The 27,035-nt window shown below is 37.7% G+C and overlaps 1 protein-coding gene across 1 annotated transcript in view; it reads left to right on the top strand.

Annotated features, from left to right (window-relative positions):
• The window catches only part of LOC143270444 (vomeronasal type-2 receptor 116-like), a 121,587-nt gene that overhangs the window by 76,799 nt on the left and 17,753 nt on the right, over positions 1-27,035 (top strand). The window contains exons 4-8 of the mRNA XM_076560375.1: positions 4,074-4,169; positions 4,628-4,790; positions 17,532-17,823; positions 19,090-19,902; positions 22,083-22,310. Of these exons, the coding sequence (XP_076416490.1) occupies positions 4,633-4,790; positions 17,532-17,823; positions 19,090-19,902; positions 22,083-22,310 (1,491 nt within the window). The 5' untranslated portion in view covers positions 4,074-4,169; positions 4,628-4,632. The remainder of the gene's footprint in view (positions 1-4,073; positions 4,170-4,627; positions 4,791-17,531; positions 17,824-19,089; positions 19,903-22,082; positions 22,311-27,035) is intronic.

The raw sequence follows: 27,035 nt of genomic DNA on the forward strand, positions 1-27,035 counted from the left end.
CTTAGCCTTTTTCCTAACCCTTGACAATAACTTGTAACCAACCCCCCTAAACACTGAAAATTATCCCAGAACCAAAACCCATTAAAAAGACCAAAAAACCACCCGCCCCACACCACCTCTTTGGGAATGTGGGCGTCATATTCTTAAAATTGCTTCCTGCTGGGTATGGGCGAAGTTTTCTTTATCCTGAAAGAAAAATTTTAGGTTAATTGTCAAATTCTATGAGAGGTAATTATATCCTTCATTATCCAGTCTGTGTATAATGCCAAAGTTCAGGATTTATCTTAAGTCCTTATTCAAGTAGTCTTTGAGACTGGATCATCTCAGCTAGTCATCTCAAAATTGCTCTGAGCACCTTGTAGTTCAAAGCTGATCTGTGGATGATGTTTGTCAGCTTAATGATATTATTATTGTCCACGTGGAATTGTTGTTGTTCTGGGGCCCCATCTTCTTCCTGGAGACTTCAGTTGATGTTAGGGCTGGCCATGATTTCCTGCAGAAAACTGATAAGAGACTCGAACACAATGACATATATATGCAGGTAATTGAAGCCTTTTTTTTCTAGAATTAGTTAGTACTCTATATGACCATTCATATCTTAACAAAGTTTAAAATGTATATATATCTATATATCTGTATATGTTAATCTTGTAAATTTTGATATAAAATTCATACTTTAAGAAAAGTTTAAAGAATCAGAATAGAATCAAAGAGTTGAGATTAGTAATAGAATAGTCCCTTAATTAATTTTGCTTTTGTTCTGTACCATAGCAGAAGATGGCTCTTTCATTCTGGCATGATACAGGGAGTTTGCATTTTCCTTTTAACAACATGCTTGAGTTTAAAGAAGTAGAGAGCCATTCTCCAACTCCAAAGTCAGCTTTAAATTTTAATTGAATTGGGACTATTAGAAGACCAATAGTGTTAAATCTTTAGAGAAAAGCAGAAACAAACATTTAAGAAGACATAAAATTTTTTTAGATTATATATACCCATACACCATTTCACTATGTTTTTTGGGATAGATGATTTGTCCCTTTTCTTCAGTTGTCTCATTTGTCCAGTGTTCTTCAGATTCCTTAACCTTCATTCTCCTAAAAGACAAAAACAAAAACCTTTCCCCAAGACTAATTTTGGGGCTGTTCCTTTTTGGCAAGTTATTATCTGATTAAATGAAAAGGCATGTGTTATTGATACAAGTTAGTTTAAATTGGATGTTCATGCTGGTTGATGAACTATCACCTCCTCTAATTAAGAGGTCTCTCTTGTTCAAATCGAACCTTTATCAATTTTGATGGTACCCACAGCTTATCTTCTCCTGTAGAAACAAAAGCAAAACCTCGTCCCCAATGTAATACATACCCTGGTTTCCATTCTGAGGTCAGCACATCCTTAAAGTATATAGGCTGATTTAATTCTGTAGTTTTTTCTATTATCCAATGTCTCTCTGCAGCTGTTGTTCCTTTCTCATTGGCATTCAGAAAATTCAAAGTTAGAAGAGCATTATGCAGTCTATTTCTGGGAGTTTTTGTTACCCATTTCTGTTTATTTAGCATATCCTTTAGAGTTCTGTTTGATCTTTCTATAACTGTTTGACCTGTAGAATTATGTGGTATGCCTGTAATATGCTTTATATTGTAATAAGCAAAAAACTGTTTCATTTTAACAGAGACATATGATGGAGCATTGTCAGTTTTGATTTGTGCAGGTATACCCATGATGGCCGTAACTTCTAGCAAATGAGTGATTACAGAATCAGCTTTTTCAGAACTCAAAGCAGTTGCCCATTGAAATCCTGAATAAGTATCGATGGTTTGGTGTACATATTTCAATTTTCGAAATTCTGCAAAGTGAAACACGTCCAACTGCCAGATTTCATTTCTCTGAGTACCTTTTGGGTTACATCCTGCTGGTAATGGCGTTTGATTGTAGAAGGAACAAGTAGGACATTTCTTTACTATTTCTTTGGCTTGTTGCCAGGTTATGGAAAAATCCTTTTTTAAACCTTTACTATTGACATGATGTTTTTTTATGAAATTCTGAGGCCTCCAGCACATTTCCTATCAATAATTTATCAATCTCATCATTGCCTTGTGCTAGAGGGCCTGACACACCAGTATGGGATTGAATGTGAGTTATATGTAAAGGATGATTCCTTTTCCTGATTGTATCATTTAATTGAATAAATAGTGAAATTAATTCTGAAGCATCAGGGATAAATTCTGCAGTCTCAATATGTAACACCACTCTTTCAGCATACTGAGAGTCAGTTTCTATGTTGAGAGGTTCTGAAAAATTCATTAATACCAACAGAATATCATACAATTCTGATTTTTGAACTGAATTATATAGACTTTGAACCACTTTATTTAAATTTTCTGATTTGTAACCTGCCTTTTCTTGTTTGTAAATCCAAACATGTGACTGCCTCATCGCTGTCTGTATGTACAGCCCCCCAGGTCTTAAAGGCATATGTCTCCAATGTTGGCTGTAACCCTGAACACACAGAGATCTATGGGATTAAAGGTGTGTGCCACCACCGCCACACTCTTGCTATGGCTCTAATAGCTCTGACCCCCGGGTAACTTTATTTATTAACATACAATCAAAATCACATTTCAGTACAATTAGAATACCACCACATAGAGTAGTCACTGTATACACTAAGTGAGTGATTCCACCATCATATGTATGAAAACAACACATGGCATGTGCTGGTCAAGGACACATCTCCATTCATGTTTATTGAAGCATAATTTAGAGTGCACACAATTAGAAATGACTTGATTGTCCTTCAACTCATGAATGCAAGATATTGTATTATTTGATTTTTTTATGCAGAGAAAACATTTTTCTTTGGTTTTGAGATTGTAATATAATCATGCCTGCTCTCACATTCATTTCCTCTCTCCAAATTTTCTCATACAGCCATTCGTGGGCTCTTTGATTACCAGGAATTTTATCATCAGTTACTGTTGTTACATGCATCAAGCATATGTATGTATATATATGTATATACATATATGTATTCCTACATACATATAAGTACTATTCAACATTTCAAGAAAGGCAATCCTATTATTTTGAACATACAGATGAATGCAGAGATTATGTTCAGGGACATGAGCTAGGCACAAAAAATCAAATGCTGTCTGACCTCATTCAAAACTGGATCCTAAAGTCAATCCCCTGACCTAAGTTTGAATGGTGACTGTTAGAGGCTGAATATCAGGGTGTTGAGGAATTGCTTGTCAAAGAACACATTTCAGTGACAAAAGAGGGGTAACTTAAAGAGATACTTCAAGCTGGGTGCAGAACTACTACTACTACTACTACTACTACTACTACTACTACTACTAAATATACAGTGTTGAATTGAAAAGTACTTTGTATATTTTTTAAGGATTCCAATAATCAAAATTTTGTAAGGTTATACATAAGAGACATCCATTTTTTAATTTATAGCATTATTTCTCCTTCCATTTATGTACTCCAAATTCCCCAGTGTAGTCCTCATTGCTCCTTTGAAAATCCATGGCCTCTTTTTTTCATAAATTGTTGCTACCTATCTAACTTATATACATATACAAAATTTGATTTGTCTTACACTATATAATAATTATCCATAATATATAACAGTATATCAATGGTATTTCTGATGAATAGCATTACAGGAGAGAGGAAGAAGTGTATAAATCAAGTATGATTCTATTTCACTGTGAATTTTTAAAAATGTAGAGGGGAAAGGATGTACCAGAGTCTACTAATAGCAGAACACAGAATACTGCTTGGGAATCTTAATATTTTGAATGGTTGAGGTGGGAAATGATCTGTATTTGTCTGGAATGTCCTTACTCCTTCATAATTATTTCTACAAGGAGGAGAAAGGAGACCAGGAAGTCAAGATAGATACAAGTTCATTGTGCTTCTGAATGGCAGACACTAGAAACTGTCATCACCACTACACCCTCTTGTTAAATCATTGTATGGAATATTACAAGTGCATGCTTTGTGGCGGCCAGCTATTGCTTTTTCTCAGTGTTTATAATTTTTATCTGTGTCTTCCAAAACAGCAATCTAAATAAAACAATCTGGATTGATGACCTACAATTCTGTCTCTGGCTATGGCACTCTTCAAAGCCACTGTGGACCATTATGAAATCATAGAGGTGGGTGAAGAAGGAAAGAAACAAACATATTTTTTACCACGATAGAGGATGCAGGTGCAGAGCCCCAGGACTAGGAGATCCCCAGAGCACATGTGTAAGAGGGGAATAGAATCAAGAAAAGCCAGCCCATTCAGGGCCACTCTAGTTACAGTTAGAGGAGAAGTTCAGCACTCTGTCTTACCCTCAGTTGTCTGGACTTTGCTTCTGTCGGTGCTCTTGTCTGGTATGAGAACCATAGACTATGTGCAGCCTGAGAGACTGATGCAACATCAGGAGCCAGCTGTAGCATACAGAGTCTTCTCTGACACTGTTGAGGTCTGAGCCTGTTCCTTGACCTAAGTCAATCATCTCCACAGCTCAGTCTAGTTGCAGGGCATTGTCTCTGTGTGGTGCAGACTCTGATATGTCCCTTCGTTTGCTTTGTCTCTTCCTACTCCTGCACTCTTTGATTACATTAGGTGAAATGAATCATCAGAGATGCTTTGATTACTGGAAGCCCAGCACCTATATGAAGGCTGACATGATCCTAGGTGCATTTGTCCCCATTTACATCACAATGGAAGGATTCTTCAAAATCCATATGTTTTTTGAGATCAAACCGGATATATTTGATATTTATCCGTAAGTATTTGTATGACTGTGCTATGGGTATTCTGGCTACATGACAGTGCGTGCTCCTCTGTGCACATGTAATTCCTTTGAGTATAATGAACTGTATACACAGAAATGTGAAACTCATTTGCAAACTTTACTTATTCATTATGCATCTTACAGACCTTTGCTTTCCTCTTGTTTATTTTTTAGTCAGGTAGAGATCAAAGAGGGAAAACAACTTTTGTGTCAGTCCATTCTGAGTCCACAGACAGTCTTATATTGTTTTCACACATTGACTCTAACAATTCAAGGAGAGGCTCCACCCTGTTCTCATATTTTTGAGAATCTAAATGCCTCCTGTAGGAATGTCTCTTTCTTTCTACAGACCTGGATAGTTTCTGCTAAATCCCCATTTCCTTAGTACATGGTTTAGCATCTCCTCTCCCTCAGGTTCTTTCATTGGTCTCTTTAAAATATCCCAGAGTTTGGACACTGTGGTCATGTTTATTACTTATTAATTCCTTATTGATATTTTAATGCAGTGTTCTGAAATCACATCCTTCAGGGCTGATATTATGTCTTCTGCTTAGTCAGTTCTCCTGGGGTCACTTTCCCCTGTGTTTTTATTGGAGGTTTTGTGTTTCTCATTTCCAACATTTCTATCTATTCTCCCCCTGGAAGAATCTCAGTTTCCATTTAGGATTTGACTTTCTTGGTACTGAGTCTTATATATATTTATAATTATATATATATAATTGCTGTTGTTCTTGTCCCTCAGCCTTTGTTTTCCTGTACAGTGTTGCATCTCCTCTCAATGCCCAGTTGATTTTGCTTGCTTGTTTCTATGTTCTTTTAGGACGTCATCTTTTTGCCTTTTGAACTACTCATCTGGCACTTGGTCTCTCTCAGTATCTTTGAGTTCATTTGTTAGTTTGTTATGATATTGTGGAGGATTTGTTTGGCCTTGCTTTTTCATATTTCCTACTTTTTTTTCTATTGTTGCTATTGTTGGTACCTTTGTTCATTTGAACATCAATTCTAGATTAAGTTGGTCCTCTACTGAGAAGTATCTTCTTGAAGGTCCAATCCATGCACTGCTCTGTGAGCAGGAAACAGTCTTCCAGGCCTGTAGTCCTGGTATTTGTGGTATTATGGAGTATGTGAAAAGAAAAATGCCAACATACATGCCTAATTTATTTAGCACTTAAAGTTCTCTTAGGAATGCTTTTACAGGATGAAGAGACTGTATGTAGTTCAGTATCATGCTACAGCAGGAGGCAGATTGAGTCCCAAGGCCAGGAGAAGGAGAGAGTCTATCTTCAGGGATAGGCATTAGGGAGGAAAGCTTGAACTGTTAACTGACAGGAGCTTTTTTTCAGGAGTCTGTTTGATCTGTCATAGGTGGATTTAAGTCACGACTTCCTGAAGCTTACATTAATTTTTTTTAAGTTTACTCTCGGAGATAAAAGTTTTAGATATATTGTCATGAACACTGTCTGTAATTGGTGCTTAAATCCTCATTGTATAAAAGAACAAAACAGTGTTTGTGTACAGCTGGGGTAGACTTGTACTTTATAGACTTAGTAAAAACTTGGGGACCCAAAGGATGGTTCTCAGTTACAAACATGAATACTTTTTCTTCTAGTCAAGTTTTATACCCAAACTCACTCTCTCTCTCTCTCTCATATATATATATATATATATATATATATATATATATGTGTGTGTGTGTGTGTGTGTGTGTATACATATACATATAAATGTCATATATATGACATGGAAATTTTCAGCACAGTCAGCCAGCAGCACTTTTAAGTCTATGTTTAGTAAACTATGAAAGAAAATTAAAAATTTTGGCCTGTAACTGTAATAATAGTAGCCAGTGCTTTACCGAGGCTAGATTAATAGCTTATTGGAATTCCACATACTACTAACATAAAACTCTAAAACTTAGAAATCTTTAATCTTATTTTCACATATCTTAAGTCACTTCCTCAGACCTTTCCAACTTGTGTGTACATAATATATCCTTCCTAAGACCTCAAAATTATATAAACTTTAATCCATTTTTTTCTATCCAATCATTTACCAGAAGACATATATGACTGATTAATAGGAAGAATGATTGAAAAGCAAGTTCCTTTAAATGAATAGTAAAATGTTTTCTTTTTGCTGAGTAACAGCATGATAGCTTCAGTTTGGTTTCCTTTTAAACCTAGTTTGTGAGGATATCTTTTTCAGTATGAAGCCTGTCAGCAAAATGACCCTGTCTGTGAGTCTGCCTTCTTCAGCAGATGACCTATTATTTAAAAATAAATAAGACATAATTTTCACATATTATGTGGACTGACCATGCAGCTGTAGCCCTGTTGGAAGGAGCTGGGTAGGTCTGCTTGCTTCTGCTAAACTTATAAAACAACAACTTGTTAGCACCACCATCAGAAATCAGAGAGACCAATTTGAGTAGGAAGTATATCAAAACTACCCCTGTATCAGTTAAAACGACAGAGACTTACCTGATACCTAAGCATCCATCTGGAATTCTCCATGGTCATCTCTATGACTCTGTTGGGGGCAGGGCTGTCACTTTTTGGATGTCACACAAGACACTATTAAGACTTTGGTTGCCACACAGTGGAGCATCTGCCTTCAAACACCAGACTCGTGAGGTCTGAGAGATGTTTCTGTGAAGGAGGAACTAGGGAAAACTGACCTACCTTGGATGGGCAGAATAGGGCATCTAACTCAAAAGTGTCCACATTTTCATGGGGACCTGGTGGTGGGTAAATTGTGTGCCAGGTATGAGCCCAGTTGTCCACATTAGCACAAATGAGGAAAGGTCAAGGTGGAATATGTTCTTCCACCATATTTGTGAATAGTCTTAGAAGCTGATTCTAAAAGCTGGTATTTTTTGTGTATCAGGGGAAGCTTTTTTTGTTAAATAGTCTACATTCCATATTCAGCAGATCTCTCAGAGCAGTGAGAGGGACATCATCCAATTTATTAACTATACCTGATTTTAAACAAACTTTACTTATTTTTCAGTTACTTGCTTTTTGCTTGTCCTTGATAGCATGTACAGAAGGCAATGGCTTGCCCCTCTGTCAATGAATTATATTTATACTCAGCACTACCAAAACCACAGTTCAGAGCACAATAAAAAGTTTGATCATTTACAAAGTAACTGACTGTTGCTTAGATTCTAATGGCTCCCTTGGGGGAGGGGGTCAGAAGGCACAGCATCATCGGCACAGACACCAAGAGTCCATTGAAGGCAAATAACAAACTCTCTTATTCAATAATAGGGAAGCCCTTATATACCCTCCTCCCAGTGCCTAGTCTGTGTGGTCATCCCTCATTGGCTGGGTATGATCAGGAACTTAGACAGGGACTGTTGCTAGGTCCTAGGCAGACTCTGCATGATCAGGAACTTTGACAGCTCAGGATCTCTGACAGTGACCAGGAACTCTGATAGCTCCTGTTGCTAGGCCTTCAGGCAGACTCCATGTGGGCTCTAGATTGGAAGTACATTATGTGCATGCCTTGGCTACTGGTCTGAGCCAATTTCCTCGACTCTATTGGCCTATATAACTACAACTGACCATTAACTTGCGTGTCTTGATGATCTTCTACAATTTATACCAAGTTCATAGTTTGTATAAGATTAGAATTTTACAGTTTTATCCCTGTCAATCTGAGCCTTAAAATTTTGAGTTGAAGATTTAATTGAAGATCCTTTAGCATCAAAGTAAAACCTTAAACCATAAATACAGTCCACACTGTACAGTTTAGCTTCTTTGTCAGAAATCAGATGTTCATAGGCATGTGGATTAATGTCAGGTCTTCAATTTGATTCTGTTGGTCCACACATCGTTTTTTTTAATGCCAATACAAAGCTGTTTTTTATGACTATAGCTGTAGTAGAGCTTGAGATTAGGGATGGTGATGCCTGCAGAGGTTGCTTTATTCTAGTGGTTTGTTTTATCTATCTTGGGTTTTCGTTTTTCCATATGAAGTTGAGCATTGTTCTTTCCAGGTATGGGAAAAATTGTGTTGGGATTTTGATGGAGACTGCATTCAATCAGTAGACTGCTTTTGGTAAGATTGTCATTTTAACTATGTTAATCTTACCTATCAATGAGAGTGGAACATCTTTCCATTTTCTGATATCGCCTTCAGTTTCTTTCTTCAAAGACTTGAAGTATTTGTGATACAGGTCTTTCACTTGCTTAGCTAGAGTTACCCCAAGGTATTTTATATTAGTTGTGGCTATGGTAAAGGGTGATGTTTCTCTGATTTCTTTTTCAGCCCATTTATCATTTGTATTTAGGAGAACTAAATTTTTATTGAGTTAATCTTGTATACTGCCACATTAATGAAAGTGTTTATCAGCTGCAGAAGTTCCCTGGTAGGATTTTTGGGGTCACTTAATGTATACTATCATATCATCTACAAATAGTGAAATTTGACTTCTTCCTTTCCAATTTGTATTCTTTTGATCTCCTGTTTTTATCTTATTGCCCTGGCTAGAATTTCAAGTGCTATATTGAATAGATATTGAGAGAGTAGACAGCCTTGTTTTGTTCTCATTTTAGAGAAATCGCTTTGAGTTTCTCTCCATTTAATTTGATGTTGGCTGTTGGCTTACTGTTAATTGCCTTTATTATGTTTATGTATGTTCCTTGTATTACTGATCTCTCCCAGACCTTTACCATGAAGGGGTGTTGGATTTTGTCAAAGGCCTTTTCAGCATCTAATGAGATGATCATGTGGGTTTTTTTCTTTCAGTTTTTCTATATGGTGTATTACATTGACAGATTTTCATGTGTTGAACCATCTTTGCATCTCTGAGATGAAGCCTACTTGATCATGGTGGATAATTTTTGATGTGTTCTTGGATTTTGTTTGCCAATATTTTATTGAGTATTTTTGCATCAATGTTCATGAGGGAGATTGATCTGTAACTCTCTTTCTTTGTTGCATTTTTGTGTGGCTTGGGAATAAGAGTAACTATAGCCTCATAAAGGAGTTTTATAATATTCTGTATGTTTCTATTGTGTGGAACAATTTGAAGAGTATTGATATTAAATGTTCTTTGAAAATCTAGTAGAATTCTGCATTGAAACTATCTGGTCCTGTGCTTTTTCTTTCATTGGGAGACTTTTAATGACTGTTTCTATTACCTGAGGAGTTAGTGGTCTATTTAAATTGTTTTTCTCATCTTGGTTTGACATTGGTATGTGGTACCTAAATAAAAAATTGCCCATTTCTTTTAATTTTTTTAATTTTGTGGAGTACAGGTGTTTGAAATATGACCTGAGGATTCTCTGTATTTCCTTGTTGTCGGTTGTTATGTCTCTCTTTTCATTTCTGATTTTATTAATTTAGATGCTCTCTCTCTGCCTTTTGGTTAGCTTGGATAAGGGTTTGTCTATCTTGTTGATTTTCTCAAAGAACCAACTCTTTCCTTCATTGATTCTTTGATTTGTTTTCTTTGTTTTCATTTTATTGATTTCAACTCTCAATTTGATTATTTCCTGGCATCTATTCCTCCTGGGTGAGTTTGCTTCTTTGCTTCTTTTTGTTCTAGAGCTGTTAAAGTGTGCTGTTATGTCACTAGTGTGAAATTTCCCCAGCTTCTTTATGTGGGCATTTAGTGCTATGAATTTTCCTCTTAGCACTGATTTCATAGTGTCCCACAAGATTGGGTATGTAGTACCCAGATTTTCATTGAATTCTAGGAAGTCTTTAATATCTTTCTTTATTTCTTTCTTGACCCAGTGGTGATTCAGTTGGTCATTATTCAGCTTCCATGAGATTGTAGGCTTTCTGTAATTTTTGTTGTTAAAATCTAACTTTAAGCCATGTTGGTCCAATTGAATACATGAGCTTCTTCCATTTTTTGTATGTCTTGAGATTTGCTCTGTGACTGAGTATCTGGTTGATTTTAGAGAAAGTTCCATGGGGTGCTGAAAAGAACATATATTGTTTGTTGTTTGGGTAGAATGTTCTGTAGATATCAATTAAGTCCATTTGAGTCATAACATCTGTTAGGTCCCTTATTTCTCTGTTAAGTTTTGATCTGACAGATCTGTCCAGTGGTGAGAGTGGGGTGTTGAAGTCTCCCACTATTAATGTATGGGGTTTGATGTGTGATTTAAGCTTTAGTAATGTTTCTTTTACATATGTGAGTGCCTTTGTATTTGGGGCATATGTGTTCAGAATTGAGACTTCATCTTGGTGGATCTTTCCTGCGTTGAATATGTAGTGTTCTTCCTGATTGATTTTAGTTTGAAGTCTATTTTGTTTGATGTTAAGATAGCTAGACCAGCTTGCTTCTTAAGTCCATTTGATTGGAAAGCCTTTTCTCAGTCTTTTATTCTGAAGTAGTGGCTATCTTTGAAATTGAGGTGTGTGCAGCAGAAGGATAGTTCCTGATTTTGTATCCATTCTGTTAGCCTATGTCCTTTTATAGGAGAATTGAGTCCATTGATATTAAGGGATGTTAATAACCAGTGATTTTTTGGTTGTAGTGTGTGTGTGTATTTCCCTTCTTTGGGGTTATCTATTGCTTGTGGTTTTGAGGGTACATCTGACTTCCTTAGGTTGGAGTTTTCCTTCTAGTGCTTTCTGTAGGACTGGGTTTGTGGATAGGTATTATTTAAATCTGGTTTTTGTCTTGTAATATCTTGTTCAGTCTGTCTATGGTGATTGAAAGTTTTGCTGGGTATATTAACCTAGGCTGGCATTCATAGTCTCTTATTGTCTGCATTACATCTGTCCAGGACCTTCTGGCTTTCAAAGTTTCCATTGAGGAGTCGGGTGTTATTCTGATTGGTCTGCCTTTTTAAGTCACTTGACTGAGAAAGGAGAAACTTTGCTGCTCTTAATATTCTTTCTTTATTCTGTATGTTTAGTGGTTTAATTATTATGTGGTTAGAAGACTTTTTGTGAGTTCTAGTCTATTTGGTGTTCTATAAACTTGTATCTTCATTCGTATTTCCTTTATGTTGGGAAAGATCTTTCATGATTTTGTTGAATATATTTTCTGTGCCTTTGAGTTGGTATTCTTCTCCTTCTTCTACCCCTATTATTTATAGGTTTGGCCTTTTCATGGTATCCTGGACATTTTGTGTTATGACTCTTTTGGCTTTACTGTTTTCTTTTAGCAATGAATCTATTTCCTCTGCTTTATCTTCTATACCCGAGATTCTCTCTTCCATCTCTTGTATTCTGTTGGTTATGCTTGCATCTGTGTTTCCTGTTTGTTTAATGAGATTTTCTATTTCCAGAATTTCCTCTGTTTGTGTCTTCTTCATTGTTTCTATTTAAAATTTCAGGTCTTGAACTGTTTCCTTCACATGTTTTATTTGCATTTACATGGTTTTCTTGGCTTTCTTTAAGGAATTTATTGATTTCTTTATGTGTCTTTCCCTCAGTTTCTTTAAGGGAAAATTTCATTTCCTCTTTAAAGGCCTCTAGAATCTTTATTTAGTTATTTTTAAGGTTATCTTCATCTGCTTCTTCTACATTGTGATATTTAGATCTTGCTGTTGCAGGCGGGCTAGGTTTTGGTGATGCCAGATTTCTCTTATATTGTTGTATGTATTTTTGCACTGACATCTACTCATTTCTTCTTCCAATAGTTGCAATAGGTGCTTGTGTCTGATCTATCTGATCTTGGTCCACTCTGTGCTTGCTGTGTCTGTGTCTCAGGGGACCCTTCTGGGTCCAATCTTAGCTCTTGCTCTAATTGAAGCTGGCAGATTCTGTATGTCAGGGAACTGCTCTTGGTCCAGTCCAAGCTAGCTGATTGTGATACTCAGGGAGCCTCTCTTGGTCTTATTAGAACTCTTGGTCCAGTCAGAGCTGGCAGATTCTGTGTCTCAGGCAGCATCTTTTGTTTTTGTTTTTGTTTTTTGTTTTTTTGAGACAGGGTTTCTCTGTGTAGCTTTGCGCTTTTCCTGGAGCTCACTTGGTAGCCCAGGCCGGCCTCGAACTCACAGAGATCCGCCTGGCTCTGCCTCCCGAGTGCTGGGACTAAAGGCGTGTGCCACCAACGCCCGGCTCAGGCAGCATCTTTTGGTCCAATATGAGCTAGCAGATTGTATGTCTCAGGAAGCTACTGGTATCCCAGGGTGATGCTATTGGGTAGGGCATGGGTCTTGTAGATTGTTGGGTCCTTTGGGGAGTTTTGGTGGGGGAGCCTGACACAGGAATCTTACCTCCTGGCCAGCAACTCTTTGTCCAATGATAGCTGGCGTATTTCCATGTGTCAGGAAGTTACTCGTGTCGCAGGCAGATGGTTATTGTGGTAAGGCATGGGTCCTGTAGAATGCAGGGTCTGATGGGGGGTTTTGGTGGAGAAGCTTGCCCACAGGAGTTTTTTCTACTGGCTGGCAATTTGGGCAGAGTTGGGTGGGGGTTCTCATAGACAGGCTGTGTCCTAGGGCCTGGATCCTTGAGGCAGGACTATTTAGGTGGGAGAAGAGTTACTCACCTCTTGGTCTAATGAGAGCTGGTAGATTCCTTATCTCTGGAAGTTACTGGGGTCACATGCATATGGGTACTGGGTAGGGCATTGGTCTTGTAGATTGCAGCGTCCAGTGGGGGACTTTGGCAGGGGAGTCTACCCACAGGACTTTTTCTTGCTGGCCAGCAACTGGGACAGAGTTGGGTCGGGGTTCTTGGAGACTGGCTGTGTCCCAGGGCCTGGGTCCTAGAGGCAGGACTGTCTGGGTAGGAGAAGAGTCCCTCCCCTCATGGTCAAATGAGAGGTGGCAGATTCATCAAATATTTGCTGTAAGTTCTGTTTTTCACAAACCATAATTTTCTAAGAGTCAAAAGTAGTGTATGGTTTGGGGTGAAATTATTCCTTACATCACATGGTCATGGCACACACAAACCTACTGCACAGGACCTGCAGGAAAGACGCCAAACACATTAATGGGATAGAGGATCATGAATACCTTTCTGCCTGAGGAGCCTTTGGCATTTGGTAGCTTCCAGGAATGGGAAATTCAGTTTTCTTTAGGGTGTAAACACTGAGAGGAATCCCATACTGCAGCAGAAGGCCTTACTATAATGTATATGCTGGTAATGCAGAGTGGACTCTATGGGGAATTACAGGGAATGTACTTGAATTTGGGTGGAGAAAGTGTCATTAAAGATAAGGGAGGAATATGTGGTAATGGGGGTGGCATAGATTTGCTGAACACATATGCTATGCATATAAGGTATTCTCAAGTAATTTAAGCATCCGTACTCTGCTAAATGGAGTTTAGAAAAATTGAATCAAGTATAAAAATTAAAAAAAGAAGATGAACATTTGGAGGGAGGTCAGCTGACAGTGGGGACTCTTGTCTTTTCTTTGGCTTATGTTGTTCCTGAGTCTTTATTGGATGAGAATCTGAAGTCCACCAGCCTGTGCTCATAGGAGCCATTTTCCCATTTGAACATCAGAGCCATGTAGCCACTTTGAGCTGTGAATTCTGAGAACTAGCAAGATTTTCTCATACTTTGGGGCCAACCCCAACCATACTGCTCTGATTACTGTTTAGCTGGAGGATGTCTCCTTGGTGACTTGAGACCAGGAAGCCACCATATCATGAGAACAATACAGGTGCTGACACTTGAAAACCTGTTCAGTATTTATCACCAGGTGAGAGGGCTGCTGTGTGACTCTCAGACTGACAACAGGATGTCACAGTCTTGGACTTCACTGCAATAACCAACAGGTTTGCAATTCCGTATTTTTTACTGACCTCGTGGTCTCAGAGGTTTCATTCAAACCCCAAGATAACTCTGTGGGGAGAAGCTTGGTTTGTGGTTGCCCTAGACTGGGCTCTCTTTCTTATGTCTTTCCTGGAATAGCTTGCCTGCTGCCTAATCCTTTTGGTCCATAATTTTCCTACACTCCTTCTCTCTTAAATACACATTCTATACTTTCTATCACCCAGGACATGAGGCAGACTAAATGCAGTATTCATAAAAGTATCTCAGACAATATATTTTGATCTCTCTGCTCCCCAACACCTCAATATTTAAGATGCAATTCTATCATTTCCTCTTTCATTTTCTACCTCCAACTCTATCCTGTCCTCCCAGCCCTACTCCCTCTCAAATTAATTTTGTTTTATGATTTTTATGAAGAAGGGTGCATACATATATAAACAAATGAGTACACAAATTTAACCAGCTGAACCAATTGTTTCGTGTTGAGTATTGCTTTTGTGTCATAGGAAAAACCTCAGCCCTCAGATCAAACAGAAGAGACAATTCATTCTAGAACCAAATTTGAGTGACTGTGGCTGGTGACCACAGATTTGGCTGACCCCAGATTCCATGTTCCAAGGTGGGGGCAGTTTCATGAAGTTTTTATAGTCAAATATAAGAAATTTGTAAATCAAAAGATTAGTAAAAACAACAGAGAGGAAGTCACAGACAAGATGTGAAAACTTATCCCACAGACGCAAGATGCTATGCAATGTCATTTTTAGCTTTTAGGTTGTTGGAAGTCAGTTGTCACATAAGTTAGTAGATTTCAAACATATTTCATTAACTAGTTATAGGAGGTTAGCTCACCTGCAGACATGTGCAAGAAATGGCTGTTCAGGGTGCTACAGTTAGCCTGGAATAAGTTAATGAGTCTCTAGACCTACAACACTTCAACCTTCCATATCAATGAAGTTCTATTCAGTCAGTTTGCAGACACGGCTCTTTCCAGGGATTCTCATGTATGTATTTATAAACATGCATACAATTATACACATGTATGCATTTAAACACATCTATGAACTTGTACACATGTATGTATTTATCCACAAGTATGCAATTATGTTCACATGTATGTATTTATATACCTGTATGCATTTATACACATGCTTATACTTCTACACATGTATATTTATACACATGTATACATTTGTACACATTGTTTAGTACACATGTATGCATTTATAGAAATTCATAATTCATGCACAAGTATTCATTTATACACATACATGCATTTATACACATGTATTCTTTTATAAGCATGCATAGACTATAGCATGCCAAAAATGCATATATTTATACATATGTATGCATTTATAAAGCTGCATGCATTTATACTTATGCATACATGTATATACACATATGCATTTTTATACATGAATACATTTATACGCATCAATTCATTTTTACAATATATGCATTTATATACATGCATACATTTATATACATGTACTCATTTATACACATGCATGCATGTGTCCACAGGCATATATTTATACACATAGTTGCACTTATGCACATGTATTCATTTATATACATGCATACATTGTTACACATGTATACATTTGTAGTCATGTATACACTTTTACTGCTGAATATTTGGTATTGGATAATCCCTGGGGAAAAATAATTTCTCCCTCTCTCCATAGCTTCCAATTACCAGGTTTTGAACAACAGATTCTCTCTTAACAGAGGATCTAGCCGTAGATCTCAAATTAACACAGTGTAAACAAATTGCATTTCTTCCTGCTGCCCTCAGGCCTCTAGGTAGATTCTGCTTCAACAGAACCCAGGGGACTTAGGCCTCATGAATTCTCTGACTTGTCTGCAGTGGGACTAGGCAGGCTCTTGTCAAGCAAAGTTTTAAAAGCAGCTCCTAGAGACCGCTCCCCAACCACCAAATGACCTGTGTGCAACAGCTCAGCCCAACTTCCTGCTTCTAAAGTTTCCTTTCCTCTCATTCTGAGCACTCTTCACTGCCTTCATGGATTTGGGAGCTTTTCCTATTTTTCATATTCTATTTTCATGAACTTTGATTCTTTCACTGGCTTACACAGGAGATGCTATCACTCATTTACTCTGCAAGCTTAGAGAAACTCTCTTTTCTTTATTAGTTTTTCGATTTTTAATTTTTTTATTTTATGTCTATGAGTGTTTTCCCTACATGTCTATCAGTGTACCATATGTGTGCCTTCTGACTGAAGAGGCTAGAGGAGAACACATAACTTCTTAAAACTGGTATACACTATTGTAACCCAAAGAGTAGCTTCTTTGACCTGTTAGAGCGCTCCCCAAGAACAGCAAGTAGTCTTAACCTCTCAGTCACTTCTCAAAGCCCCAGAAGCACTTCCAAAAAGGTTTATTTATTTTTATGGCAGGTGTTTGAGTGCTTTCCTTATTACATATGTGTGTATGCCACATGTGTGCCTGGGGCCCAAATATGCTAGAAGAGGAGCTCCTGGCTGGATCTACAGATGGTTCTGAGCCACCATGTAGGTTCTGGGATTGTTGCAAGGTTTTCTACAACAGGAGGCAGAATGCCTAGTGCCTAGCTCTCTGTCTACCTCCATAAGAAACACTTTAACACTAGGCATGCATGCAAACAAAATTATTACACTTTTCAAGAACGAGTATGAAAGTAAATCATTACAAAATAAAAGGATATGAAACTCTTATTCACAATCTTAGAGAGAACATTAGTGTCTTCCCTTGCCCAATGCTTCCATGAATAGAAACATCATAAGCACCATGTACTGATCAGGCACAGGACACAGACAAGTGACACTAAATCCACACTATGCTCTTCAAGAAACCAAGTACTGAGACTTCATGAGTTATTCCATGATGTTTCTGAGCTGTCAGGGGCTTATTCACACAAGCTTTATGTGTCGGGAAAGAAGTCAGGACTTAATGACCTCTAATTTCCTGAATTTGCTAAGGAGTTTCTAAGAACAATGGCCTGACTGTACCCATCATTCTGCCCCTCCTGTTTAGAGGGAGATGGAAAAACTATCAATATTTGCTGGCCTTCTACTTTGCCATTGAGGAGATCAATAAGGATGTCCACCTGCTTCCCAATGTGACCTTGGGTTTCCACCTCTACAATGCCTTTAACTCCCACCGGAGAACCTTGGAGGGCCCTCTGATGTGGCTGTCTGGAAGGAGTGAGTTTATCCCTAACTACAAATGCAAAACTCAACACAAAGCTCTTGGAATCATTGCAGGAACCAGGCCTGAATTTTCTGCTGCAATTGGAACACTTTTAGAGCTCTATAAAGTTCCACAAGTAAGTTGGCAAAGTTTTGGTGTCCATAATCACATAAAACATCTGACCAAAAGAAAATGGAGAAGTTGTCTATGTTTCCTGCTGGTGATTTCAAATGTAAGTGAAAGAATTACGTGCATCCTGCTATGATCAACAGTGGAGTGTGGTGAAAAACATGAGCAGTAAATACTGTGGATTTCTAAGAAGATCACTTAGTAATATTCATGATTCTATCTCCAGTCATTGGCAAGATGTACTGTGGCAGCTCCTAGCTGAGTGCTGTTCATAAGTCAAACATACAACCCAGATGCCCAAGCTGGGGTATAAACATCTTATAGTTAATCTTGTGTTCAATGACTGACAGATAGAGGAATAGTATGTTCAGGACATGTAAACAAATCTGGGACAATCCTTGGGCCATCACAAATGAAGATGTTCCAAGGAGTTTATTTTCTCATTCTGGAAAGTAGATCTCAGAGTACCACTCACTGAGAACATCCACTTAGATACATCCCGACAATTGGCTCTTGCCAGGTACTACTGAAGCAAAGCAACCATCAGTAGGCATCACTGCAAATTGAGAAAATATTCGGTGAGTGACTTACTCACGGATAATCAAGATTAGAAAATCAGACAGTGTAAAACTGATTATTATCACCCAGTAAAACAGTTCATACATTTATTGTACCCTAAAGTAAGAAAAAATTATATATACAGGAATTTCTATCTATCTCAGAGATTTGCATTGTAAATTATTTTCTGGGTAATGACTTTGTCAAACCTATCATTTGGGAAATATGATGCAACAGTGCTTGGTGAAATTCCCCCAGATATTCATGATTTGCTCTTTTCTAACACAGGAGCGAAATCTATGAAAAAATGTGTTATTTACATTCCTGAAGGCAGAGGTTCTAGGGAAGGTGATGTCCTGTGGTCAGAGTAAAGCACTTGGTAATGCTTCTGCAGTCTATCTCTACGCCCCATACTCTGTTTCATTGTTATTGGAACAAGAGAAATCCTTGGTGCCTTTAAAATGTAACATGAACAGAACATTGTTCACTCACTTGCTTCAGAGTTCTTAATAACTTTGGAGTCCATATTACTTGACAAAGACCATATTCCATCACACAATGAGAGAGAGAAGCTAATATCACAGAAGACAGTCTCCTTAACAACATCCAGTTTCCTGATCCCCTTATGTGAATAATGAACTCACTTTCTCTGTAAGGTGAGGACTCCAAATACCTAGAAACTCAGAATCCCCTTTTTTTCTGTTTGCTTCTACAGGTCACATATGGAACTTTTGATTCTATGCTAAGTGATAGAGATACATTCCCATCCCTTTACCAGATGTCTCCTAAAGACACAGCTCTAACCCAAGGGGTGACCTCTCTACTGCTGCACTTTGGCTGGAAGTGGGTAGGGCTCATTGTGTCTGATGATCTGAAAGGAAAGGAGTTCCTCTCTGACCTGAAAGCAGAGATGGTATCAGAAGATATCTGTGTGGCTTTTACTGAAAAACTCCAGGTTAATTGGAAGTTTCAGTTAAGATCTAATGTTGGGTTGGTGAATTTGATCCAACATACACAAGCAAATGTGCATGTATTCTATGGTGATATAGATGACTTAGTATTTTTCTGCATGGAAAATGAAATCATGAAAGCCAAAAGGAAGATGTGGATCATGGCAAAGTCCCACTTAGTTTACTTAGAGTCTGTATTCTATGAAAACAATTATTTGAAGGACTTTTTTGAAGGAAGCTTCTCATTTTCAAAGAAGAGAGATATCCCTGGCTTCAAGCCCTTTCTAGAGGCACTTATACCCTCCAGGTACCCAGGAGATCTTTATTTCCATAAATTCTGGATTGACAATTTTTATTGCTCACCTCCTCCTCTGCTATGTGGAAATAATAAACCCTGCCCACAGAATACATCCCTAAAGACAAAACAAGAAATAAATGTGATGATCACCTCTGAGCCTAGCTTTTCCATATGGAATGCAGTGTATGCAGTGGCCCACATCCTCCATAAAATGCTTTTGAGGACAACAGGAATAGGATCTCATGAAGACACAAACCATGGCAGGCTTCTACCCTGGCAGGTAAGCCTATCTCAAAAGCAAAGGTAGCACTGGGAACTTATTAGTAGTTGAGTCACTGAAGTCAAACGTACAACACATTTTCATCTTGTAATAAAAATAAAAGGCAAAATGGAAAGAGTTCTTTCACAGTGGGTGAGTATGTGTCTGTAATTACAGTGTATGATTTGGGCTACTGTAGCTTTGATTTCAAGACATGAAATTTATGCATATTTTAACAAATGTTTTCCTTTTATTAGATGAAATTCTGTTAAAAAATCCAAAATCAATTATTGTCAAAATTAGCATGTTCAATAATAAAAATTTACACAATTTCAAGGAATATATCTGATGCTATCACATACAAACATAGTCACCATATCTAACAGCAGCTATTTCATGTAAAATATAATATATATTTAACCACTCAAGACCATGGGGAGAAACTTTTTTGGAAAATAAAAATAGGCTGTCAGAACCTCAAAAGTATCTGAGAAAGAAATTGCTTTTTACAGACTATTTACTCTTAAATAAGATAAAATTAAGGAGAAACCAAAGACTATGCCTCCATTATTAAATATTATAATACAGATGGTGCTCATGAGCCTAGGCATATCACCTTTTTATAGTTAAAAGTGGGTATGTTTGGGCTTAAACCATCCTGATATAAACTTACAGCTCAGTTATACATATGAGCCTTGATGTTCCCCTTCAAATAGGTGATCATCAAGAAGTTTGTTGAAGAAACTTTTCATTTTTATTTCATTTCATTCAGTCTAAAGAAGGTAAATAGAAAATGAACTCTGAATGTTTAGTGTACTATGCAGTTTTTAGTATTATGGATAACAATAATATTTGACATAGACATTGACACAGTTTGTGAACATGGCATCCAGAGATGTGATATTAGGTAAGTTAGTGTGTCTCTTGTACAAATAACTGAATATCTAAAAAATCGTTCTTTATGAAACGAGTTGTCAATTAGTTAACACAATAGTGAATCTCAAAATGTGAAAAATTAATTACCCCATTGTATTAATTTAAATATGTAATGAAATCAAGCTGGAGGGATGGCTCAGCAGTTAGGGGCACGTGATGCTCAGTCAGAGGACCTGTGTTTGGTTGTTAGCATGGCAGCTCACAGTTGTCTGTAACTCCAGGTCTTAGGAATGTGACACTCTCTTCTGCTCTCTGCAGATATCAGGAATACAGTTTGTGAATATACATACGTACACATAGGTAATACACAGAATTAAAAATAATACAAATCTAGGGACCAGAGAGGGCTGTGAAGTCAGATGTAACTGCTGCTCTTGACAAGATGCAGGTTCAATTCCTAGTATCTACATAGCAGCTTACAAATGTCTCCAAGTCCACTTCCACTCAATCCAGCACCCTCTTCTGGTCTTCACGGGCACCAGGAACATGTGTAGTGCACATACATATGTCCAGGAAGGAAATTCATACACAAAATAAATTAATATAAAAATATTAGAAATCATTTTAAAAATTTAGCTTAATCACAGAACATTTAAATTTTAATTTTGACTCCAATATTGTTCTTATCAAAGTTGAAAAACAAAAGTTGTGACCCAAACTGAATTAAGGATTGGAGGCAGGCAGTGGGTCTATTTCCAATTTCCTGTAAAACAAATTGCATACAAAATTTCTGCATATTAATATATATTGTCAAGAATATGGAATTTTGAATAAACCCCTGCTAATATTATCAAGTCCAGACACTCTCTCTATCTACATGTATACATATCTACCTACCTAACCATACACACATAGGTTCATGGTGAGCCATAAATAAGGTAAATATCTTAACACCTATAAACCAATAGACTAGTGTTGCTTCCATTTTGTTCCAGATTCACTCAGAAATCATCTGTATTTTCTAATTAGAGACATTTTTTTTCTTGCTGGGGAGAGACACAGGGCCTTGTTCCCACTAAAACATGGTCCACACTGCAGTATGTTCCACCCCTTAGACAACATTTTTCTTTTTGTTCAGCTACTTCCACATTAATTTCATAGGGAGAAAAGTTCATCTCACTGGAACAAGTGGGGGAGACAATTGCTCAAATGAAGCCTCTTCAAAAAGAAAGCCAGTGTAGGGAGAGAGAAAGAGGATTGCTCTTAGGGACCACAAGTGAGAGATTTGCATACACTACTCATATCCAATTGATGTCTCTCTCCAGCTTCATCCTTTTCTGAGAAAAATTCAATTTACAAATGCTGCTGGAGACCAAATATGCTTTGATGAGAACAAGAATCGTGTGGAAAAGTATGATGTACAAAATTTTATGGGACATACAAATCATTATTCATTTCTAGTTAAAGTAGGAGAGTTTGTCTCCAGGAGTCCACAAGATCAAGGCCTTTTCATCAATGAAGTTATGATCAAATGGCCAAGCAACTTCAATCAGGTCTGGCTGAATTTCAATATTTAATATATAGACAAATATCTGCAACGATTTATGAGAACTGATTGTGATGTCTCTTTGAAATTTTAAATTATTTTTATATTCTAATTTCTTAGCTTCTGTTGTGAGGTTGTGCATGAATTCTCCTGCATGTCACTGCCTGTGCTTGTTGTGGCGACAGTCAGCACTGGTTACCTTCCTCAGTTTTTCTCCATTTTATTGTGAACATAGTCTCTCTCTGAACCCCTTGCTTTATGATTTAGCTGTATTCAACGGGACAGTGACACCCTGTCCCTATGAATGCCATATTGGGAATACACGAACACAGTTCTCCACCTCACTTTTCTATATTTCCCTTCTGCATGATCAAATTCAGGACCTCATGCTTATATTGCAAGTACATTAAGTACTGAGCCATCTCCTTAGTTCTGTTTGATATCTTCAATTTAGAAATAAATCACTCTTTTGATTTTGACTTTGATATATGTATAGATATGCATATACATGTTCAGGTACATATACATATACACACAAGCACACACATTTCGATGGATAATGCTGGTAGATAGAATTAGTTTAAATTGAAATTCAATTTGGGTGTGTTCATTCATGCTGCAGGGAATGAATAAATCAGCGTTCATGACTGTATATATGAGTGTGTGTTTCTGTGAGTATTCACATACATGCACACAATCATGTGTATAAATATATACATATTTTCCTTATATATATGCATGCTGATGATTGATTTTCCCTCAGTTTAAGATAACTCAAACTCAAACATGCCCACAGGTTTTACAAAGAGGAAATAAATTACCAATGTTTATGCAATTTCTCATTATAACTGATGTTTGTGAGCTGCCTGGATCGTATACTGGGAACAGAACTCAGGTTTCTCTGTGAGAGCAGCCTGCACTCTGAATCACTGAGCTGGTTCTCCAGCCCCATGTATCTATTAATATGTAGATATTTATGAAACAGACACTGACTTCCAAATCATGGCAAGAAGCATGTCTAAGGGAAGGACAGAAATATATCCTTGCATATACAATTTCCAAAACTATTAATATTAAAATTGTGTATAGTTGTTTTTTAATATAAATATATTTTTAATTCCTTCTTTCTTCTTTTTATATTATTGAGAAATTTTCTATTCAATTTATTATCAACCACAGATCCCCCTCTCCTCCCTCCTCTCGCCCCACAGCCTTCCCTCCCAAACTACCCCCCCCCATTCCTGCCTCCTCCAAGGCAAGCCCTCGAATGGGGAGTAAGAAGAGCCTGGCACATTCAGTAGACACAGGTCCAAAGCCCTCTCCGGACTGCACCAAGGTTGTGTAAGGTGTCCCACCATAGGCACTGGGCTCCAAAAAGCCTGATCATGCACCAGGGATGGATCCTGACCCCACTGCCAGGGGTCCCCTTAAACAGTTCAACGTATTCAACTATCTCTCCTTTGCAGAAGGCCTAGTGTGGTCCATGGGGGCTCCACAGCTATTAGTCCACAGTCCCTGAGTTCCCACTAGTTTGCTTGGTTGTCTCTGTAGGCTTCTCCATTGTGATCTTGATGCCTCTTGCTCATAGAATCCCTCTTTTCTTTCATCAACTGGACTCCTAGAGCTTGGCCTGGTGCTTGGCTTTGAATCTCTGCATCTGTGTCCATCAGTTACTGGATGAAGCGCCCCCCACAAGTTTGTTCATGGAGAGCTCATCTATTTCTCCTTCACAGGGTGATCCATTCATTCCTCTTTGGGTCATCCTCATTAACTAGCTTCTTTGGAACTGTGGGTTGTAGTCTGGTTATCCTTTGCTTTACATCTAGTGTGCACTTATGAGCAAGTACATACCAGGTGCCCTTCTAAGTCTGGGCTACCTCACTCAGGGTATTTTTTCTAGTTATATTCATTTGCCTGCAAATTTCATGTTGTCATTGATTTTTACTGCTGAGTAGTACTCCATTGTGTATATGTGCCACCTTTTATTTATCCATTCTTCAGCTGAGGGGCATCTAGGTTGTTTCCAGGTTCTGGCAATTATGAATAATGCTGCTATGAACATAGTTGAGCATGTGTCCTTGTGGTATGACTGAAATTCCTTGGGTACATGCCCAAGAGTGGCATAGCTGGGTCTTGAGATAGATTGATTCCCAATTTTCTGAGAAACTTCCATACTGATTTCCACAGCAGTTGTACAAGTTTGCATTCCCACCAACAGTGGAGGAGTGTTCCCTTTGCTCCATATCCTCTCCAACATAAGCTATTATCAGTGTTTTTGATCATAGCCACTCTGACAGGTGTAAGATGGTATCTCAGAGTTGTTTTTATTTGCATTTCCTTGATGACTAAGGATGTTGAGCAATTTCTTAAATGTCTTTTAGCCACTTGAGATACTTCTGTTGAGAATTCTTTGTTTAGCTCTGTAGTCCATTTTTTAATTGGATTGTTTGGTATTTTGATGTCTAGTTTCTTAAATTCTTTATATATTTTGGATATCAAACCTCTGTCAGATGTGGGTCTGGTGAAGATCTTTTCACATTCTGTAGGCTGTTGTTTTGTCTTAATGACCTTGTCCTTTGCCCTACAAAAGCATTTCAGTTTCAGGGGGTCCTATGTATTAATTGTTGCTCTCAGTGTCTGTGCTACTGGTATTATATTTAGGAAGTGGTCTCCCATGTCAATGCCTTCAAGACTACTTGTTGTGGGATAATGCCCTTGTACACTGGTTTAATAAAGTGCTGATTGGCCAGTAGCCAGGCAGAAAGAATAGGTAGAGTGAGTAGATGAGGAGAATTCTGGGAAGAGGAAAGGCTGAGTCAGGAGTTGCTAGCCAGACACAGAGGAAGCAAGATGACCAGGCAGAACTGAGAAAAGGTACAAGCCACATGATTAAACATAAATAAGAATTATGGGTTAATTTAAGTGTAAGAGCTAGTCAGTAATAAGCCTGAGCTTTTATAAGCAGTTATAATTAATATAAGCCTCTGTGTATTTACTTGGGGGACACAAGTGGGAGAGATTTGTCCCTATAGCCAGCTAGCCACGACACAGGAAAACTTTCAACTACAACTACTTCCTACTTTTTCTTCTATCAAGTTCAATGTAACTCGATTTGTGTTGAGGGCATTGATCCATTTGGAATTGGGTTTTATGCATGGTGACAGGTATGGATCTATTTGCAATTTTCTGCATGTTGACATCCAGTTATGCCAGCACCATTTGTTGAATTTGCTTTCTTTTTTCCATTGTACCGTTTTGACTTCTTTGTCAAAAATCAGGTGTTCGTAGGAGTGTGTGTTAATGTCAGGGTCTTCAATTTGATTCCATTGGTCTACATGTCAGTTTTTATGCCAGTACCAAGCTGATTTTTTTCTTTCTTTCTTTTTTTTCTTTTTTTTTTAACTATAGCTCTATAGTAAAGCTTGAGGTCAGGGATGGTGATGTCTCAAGGGGTTGCTTTATTGTACAGGATTCTTTTTGGTATCCTGGGTTTTTTGTTTTTCCATATGAAGTTGAATATTGTTCTTTCAAGTCTGTTAAGAATTGTGTTGAGATTTTGATGGGTATTCCATTGAATGTGGAGATTGCTTTTGGTAAGATTGTCATTTTTACTATGTTAATCCTATCTATCCATGAGCATGGGAGATCTTTCCATTTTCTGATGTCTTCTTCAATTACTTCTTTCAGAAATTTAAAGTTCTTATCATATAGGTCTTTCACTTGCTCAGTTAGAGTTACCTCAAAGTATTTTATATTATCTGTGGCTATTGTAAAGGGTGATGTTATCTGATTTCTTTCTCAGCCCACTTATCATTTGTATATAGGAGGGCTCCTGATTTTTTTGAGTTAATCTTATATCTTGCCACATTACGGAAGGAGTTTATCAGATGTAGGAGTTCCCTGGTTGAATCTTTGGGGTCACTTATGTATATTATCATATCATCTGCAAGCAGCAAAAGTTTGACTTCTTCTTTCAAATTTATATTCCCTTGATCTCCTTTTGTTGTCCCATTACTGTAGCTAGAACTTTGAGTACTATCTTGAATAAATATGAAGAAAGTAGACAGCTTTGTCTTATTCCTGATTTTAGTGGAATTGCTTTGTGTTTCTCTACATTAATTTGATGTTGGCTGTTAACATGCTGTAAATTGCCTTTATTATGTTTAGGTATGTTCCTTGTATTTCTGATCTCTCCAGGACCTTTTTCATGAATAGGTGTTGGATTTTGTAGAAGGATTTTTTAGCCTCTAATGGGATGATCATGTTTTTTTTTTCCTTTCAGTTTGTTTATATGATGAATTACATTGACAGATTTTTTTTTTTTTTGGTTTTTCGAGACAGGGTTTCTCTGCGTAGCTTTGCGCCTTTCCTGGAGCACACTTGGTAGCCCAGGCTGGCCTCGAACTCACAGAGATCCACCTGGCTCTGCCTCCCAAGTGCTGGGATTAAAGGCATGCGCCACCACCGCCCGGCACATTGACAGATTTTTATATGTTGAACCATCCTTGCATCCATTGGATAAAGCCTACTTGGTCATGGGGGATAACTTTTTTGATGTGTTCTTGGATTCAATTTGCCAACATTTTATTGAATTTTTTTCATCCATGTTCACGAGGGAGATTGGTCTGTAATTCTCTTTCTTTGTTGCATCTTTGTGTGGTTTGGGTATCAGGCTAACTGTAGCTTCATAAAAGGAGTTTAGTAATGTTTCTTCTGTTTCTATTGTGTGGAA

The sequence above is a fragment of the Peromyscus maniculatus genome, chromosome 23 (assembly GCF_049852395.1).
Source record: "Peromyscus maniculatus bairdii isolate BWxNUB_F1_BW_parent chromosome 23, HU_Pman_BW_mat_3.1, whole genome shotgun sequence".
NCBI classification, from domain to species: domain Eukaryota; kingdom Metazoa; phylum Chordata; class Mammalia; order Rodentia; family Cricetidae; genus Peromyscus; species Peromyscus maniculatus.